The following is a 4,164-nucleotide window of genomic DNA, read 5'->3' as shown; positions in this document are numbered from 1 at the left end:
AAGGCTGGCTGAGGAGCGGCTGGACAGCAGCAGTTGCTGACGTTCTATATCACGCGCCTGGGGCCTAAGGTAACCCAGACCTTTAAAAGAAACAGGGGGCTGTGGGCGTTGCGGGGGCCCAGGTGGGGGAAGGGAGCAGAGACTTTGGTGGTCGCGCATTGAGGATGAGGATGGCCTTGGGAATGGTGAACGCGTGGAGGGAGGGAGGAGTAGCAGTCCGATTTCTAGGACAAATCATAGGAAATGAGGGCGCAGAAGCAAGCAAAGGGGTGTGAGAGCACCAGCTGGAAAGAGCGTGAGAGGGCGCAAGAACCGGCGGACGATAAGTGCGCTTGGGGCAGCGGCATAGGGTGGAACATAACGGGTCACGGGGGCGTAGGTAAGGTATGAGCCGGGGGACACTTTCTTCCCCTGAGTCCGTTTTCCAAAGGCGGCCTCCATTCAGCCATTTTTTAAGATAAAATGTTGACCCAAGTGTTTTTTAGGATAGAAGGAAAGAACGTCAGAGGAAGCTGTACCAAAGCGAGCCTGCGCAAGGCGCAGAAAAGGCAGTCAGAGGGTGGCGCCTTTTTTAAAGAAGTTTCCATCCTTTCCACCCTAAAGCTAAAGCCGTCTCCCACCCCCGACCCCCCCCTTCCCCCTTCCCCCCTCTTCCTGGTATCCCCGCCCCCGCATGATCCGATCGCCTTTAAACCAGGTAACGGCCTCGGTCTCCACACCAGCTCCCGGAGCCTCTCAGTTGAGTGGGTGGAGCCCGCAGCAGCTGCTGGCTGAGCTCGAGGGCCGGTGGGAGGGGTCCCGGGGGCGCTAACGGCGCACCGCGGCCATGACGCTGGGCATATCATTCACAGAAGTCCCTGTCTCATTCCATCTACAGTCGCAGCTCGTTTCCAGACGCCTTTCTCCTCAGGCCGGGCAGTGAGCTGATGGCCCAGGTTCGAGAAACTTCCTTGTCCTCCGGCTCCGGGGCCCGCTGGAGCCCAGGAGGTAGGGGAGGAGCCTTGCCCGAGGAGGCGGCTGAGAAGGCGGGGGAAATGGAGGAGGCAGCGGTGGGGACTGCGAAGGCGTATGCGGACCGGGAAGCTGAGGAGATGAAGCTGGAGCCATTACAGCAGTGTCAGCTGGCGCCCGAGGAGAACTTGACGTGGAGCGGCACCGGCGGCGACGAGAAGGTGCTCCCTTCAATCCCCCCTCGCTGTCACAGCAGCTCCTCACCCGTTTGCCCGCGCCGCAAGCCCCGCCCTCGGCCCCAGTCCCGGGCCCGCTCCCGAGGCCAGCCGGGGCTCTCGGCCCCGCCCCCGCCTCCAGCCCAGCCCCCGCCCCCGCCCCCGCCCACGCTGAGGCCCCGGGCCTGGCGCGGGTCCCGGCGTAGATTCCGGCCAGGGTCCAGGCCCCAGACGCGGAGAAGCTGCTTTAGTGACCCAGGCCGCTCTGGGGATCGAGGCGGATTAGGGGACTGGCTGCTGGAGGTAGAGTTTGAGCAGGGTCCTACAGGCTGTTCTCATGTGGAGAGCTTTAAAGTAGCTAAGAACTGGCAGAAGAACCTGAGGCTCATCTACCAGCGTTTCGTTTGGAGTGGAACCCCGGAGACTAGGAAACGTAAGGCAAAGTCATGCATCTGTCACGTATGTAGTACTCATATGAACAGACTCCACTCTTGTCTCTCCTGTGTCTTTTTTGGCTGCTTTACTGAGAAACATATTCACAAACATGCAGAAGCAAAACAGCACAATTTAGCTGTAGACCTCTCTCATGGGGTTATATATTGCTTTATGTGTAAGGATTATGTGTATGACAAAGAAATAGAAAAGATAGCCAAAGAAACAAAAGAGAAAATTTTGAAATTATTAACTTCCACCTCAACAGACGTTTCTCATCAACAGTTTATGACATCAGAGGTTGAAGAGAAGCAATCAACCTGTGAGACAAAGGAAGAGGAACCAAAATTGGTGAAACCCAAGAAAAAGAGGAGAAAAAAGTCAGTCTATACTGTAGGCCTGAGAGGACTGATCAATCTTGGTAACACCTGTTTTATGAATTGTATTGTCCAGGCCCTTACCCATATTCCTCTACTGAAAGATTTCTTCCTCTCTGACAAGCACAAATGTATGATGACAAGCCCCAGCCTGTGTTTGGTCTGTGAAATGTCTTCGCTTTTTCATGCTATGTACTCTGGAAGCCGAACTCCTCACATTCCGTATAAGTTACTGCACCTGATATGGATTCATGCAGAACATTTAGCAGGGTACAGGCAGCAAGATGCCCATGAATTCCTTATTGCAATACTAGATGTGCTACATAGACACAGCAAAGATGATAGTGTTGAGCAGGAGGCCAATAGCCCCAACTGCTGTAACTGCATCATAGACCAAATCTTTACAGGTGGCTTGCAGTCAGATGTCACATGTCAAGCCTGCCATAGTGTCTCCACTACCATAGATCCATGCTGGGATATCAGTTTGGACTTGCCTGGTTCTTGTGCCACATTTAGTTCTCAGAGCCCAGAGAGGGCTGACAGTACAGTGAGCAGGAATGATCACATACCAGGAATCCCCTCACTTACAGACTGCCTTCAGTGGTTTACAAGGCCAGAGCACCTAGGAAGCAGTGCCAAAATCAAATGCAGTAGTTGCCAAAGCTACCAGGAATCTACCAAACAGCTCACAATGAAAAAATTACCCATTGTGGCCTGTTTTCATCTCAAGCGGTTTGAACATGTAGGCAAACAGAGGCGGAAGATTAATACCTTTATCTCCTTTCCCTTGGAGCTGGACATGACTCCGTTTTTGGCCTCCACTAAAGAGAGCAGAATGAAAGAAGGCCAGCCACCAACAGACTGTGTACCCAATGAGAATAAGTATTCCTTGTTTGCAGTGATTAATCACCATGGAACTTTGGAAAGTGGCCACTATACCAGTTTTATCCGGCAACAAAAAGACCAGTGGTTCAACTGTGATGATGCCATTATCACCAAGGCTACCATTGAGGACTTACTCTACAGTGAAGGGTATTTACTGTTCTACCACAAACAGGGTCTAGAGAAAGACTAATCTTACCAGAGCACTTAACAGAAAAAAGTAAAAAATGATTAGGCGAAGATTCTGAAGTGACATGCACACTTACCCAGAATGGACAGTGACAACAATACCCTTACAACAATGAGCATCTCTTGAAGTAACACAGAAACCTACCTGGAATGGACAATGACAATACCTATATGACAACTAGAACCTTGGTAATGAGAACCTATTTTACCATGGCCCATGGGTCTGTAGAAAGAAAAAAATGAATACTAACTAGTGACCATTCAGCCTTAAGAAATGGGGAGAGCGAGAAGAGGTTGAAAATGGTCACATAAAGCATAATTAAATGAAGAGAATGCTCTAGGGTGGGGAGAGTGGGAATAGAGGTATTCTGATGCTTCTATATGTCATTTGTTTCTACAGAAATATCGTGGGAAGTCAGGGGGTATTCCTTCAACAAAAAAGCCTCACGATGGTGTTTCAGCTGTGGCTGACCAGCCAAATAGTTTGAAGGAAAAATAATATTTTAAAAGAAAATTTTAAAAGCTTTAAGGGAAAAACATTTAAAAAGAAAAAAAAACATTTTTAAAGTTTAAAAAAACATTTTTAAATGTTGAGAAAATTTTAAGTTGATATTTTAAAAAGAAATATTTTAAAAATTGAAAATAATTTTTTAATTTAAAAAGGATTCAAAATTATTAAAGTAATGTTTAAAACAAAGAAAATTCAGAAATTCTTAAATTTAAAAAAGATAAAGTGAATAAAACAAGGAGTAAGATTAAAAATGAACATTTACAAAAATATGAAAGAATACTTTTTTAAATTAAAAAAACAAAGGAATATCTTAAAAAGTAAAAATTTAAAATGAAAGAAAATAATATAAATAGATCTTTTAAAATTAAAGTATGAAATATATGTATTGAAAAATCAAAGGTTAGTACACTATAATGATTAAGAAATAAATTTTCAAAAAATACAGAATGGAATGAAAATTCAAATTTAAGTTTAGAGAAAAATTTTAAAAGAGGAAAGTTTAAAACAATTCAAGACAAAAACAAAATTTGTTTAAAAACTTGAAAAAAGTTAAAAAGGAAAAGTAAGAGGAAAATAGAGAATTTAAAATATAAAAAGAACCTTAGAT

General features: G+C 45.8%; 1 protein-coding gene across 1 annotated transcript; it reads left to right on the top strand.

Moving 5' to 3' along the window:
• Positions 1-848: 848 nt before the first annotated feature.
• On the top strand, positions 849-3,461 carry USP51 (ubiquitin specific peptidase 51). The gene has a single exon (XM_069463700.1). It carries the CDS (start codon positions 927-929, stop codon positions 3,048-3,050), a length of 2,124 nt encoding a protein of 707 aa, XP_069319801.1. The 5' UTR covers positions 849-926; the 3' UTR covers positions 3,051-3,461.
• Positions 3,462-4,164: the final 703 nt, after the last annotated feature.

This window comes from Eulemur rufifrons, chromosome 30 (genome assembly GCF_041146395.1).
Source record: "Eulemur rufifrons isolate Redbay chromosome 30, OSU_ERuf_1, whole genome shotgun sequence".
NCBI lineage: Eukaryota > Metazoa > Chordata > Mammalia > Primates > Lemuridae > Eulemur > Eulemur rufifrons.
Note: the sequence above shows the minus strand (reverse complement) of the source record. Positions and strands in the feature narration are given on the sequence as shown.

Excerpts from the sequence above, each read along its gene's own strand:
- USP51 (XM_069463700.1), top strand. The coding sequence starts at position 927 with ATGGCCCAGGTTCGAGAAACTTCCTTGTCCTCCGGCTCCGGGGCCCGC.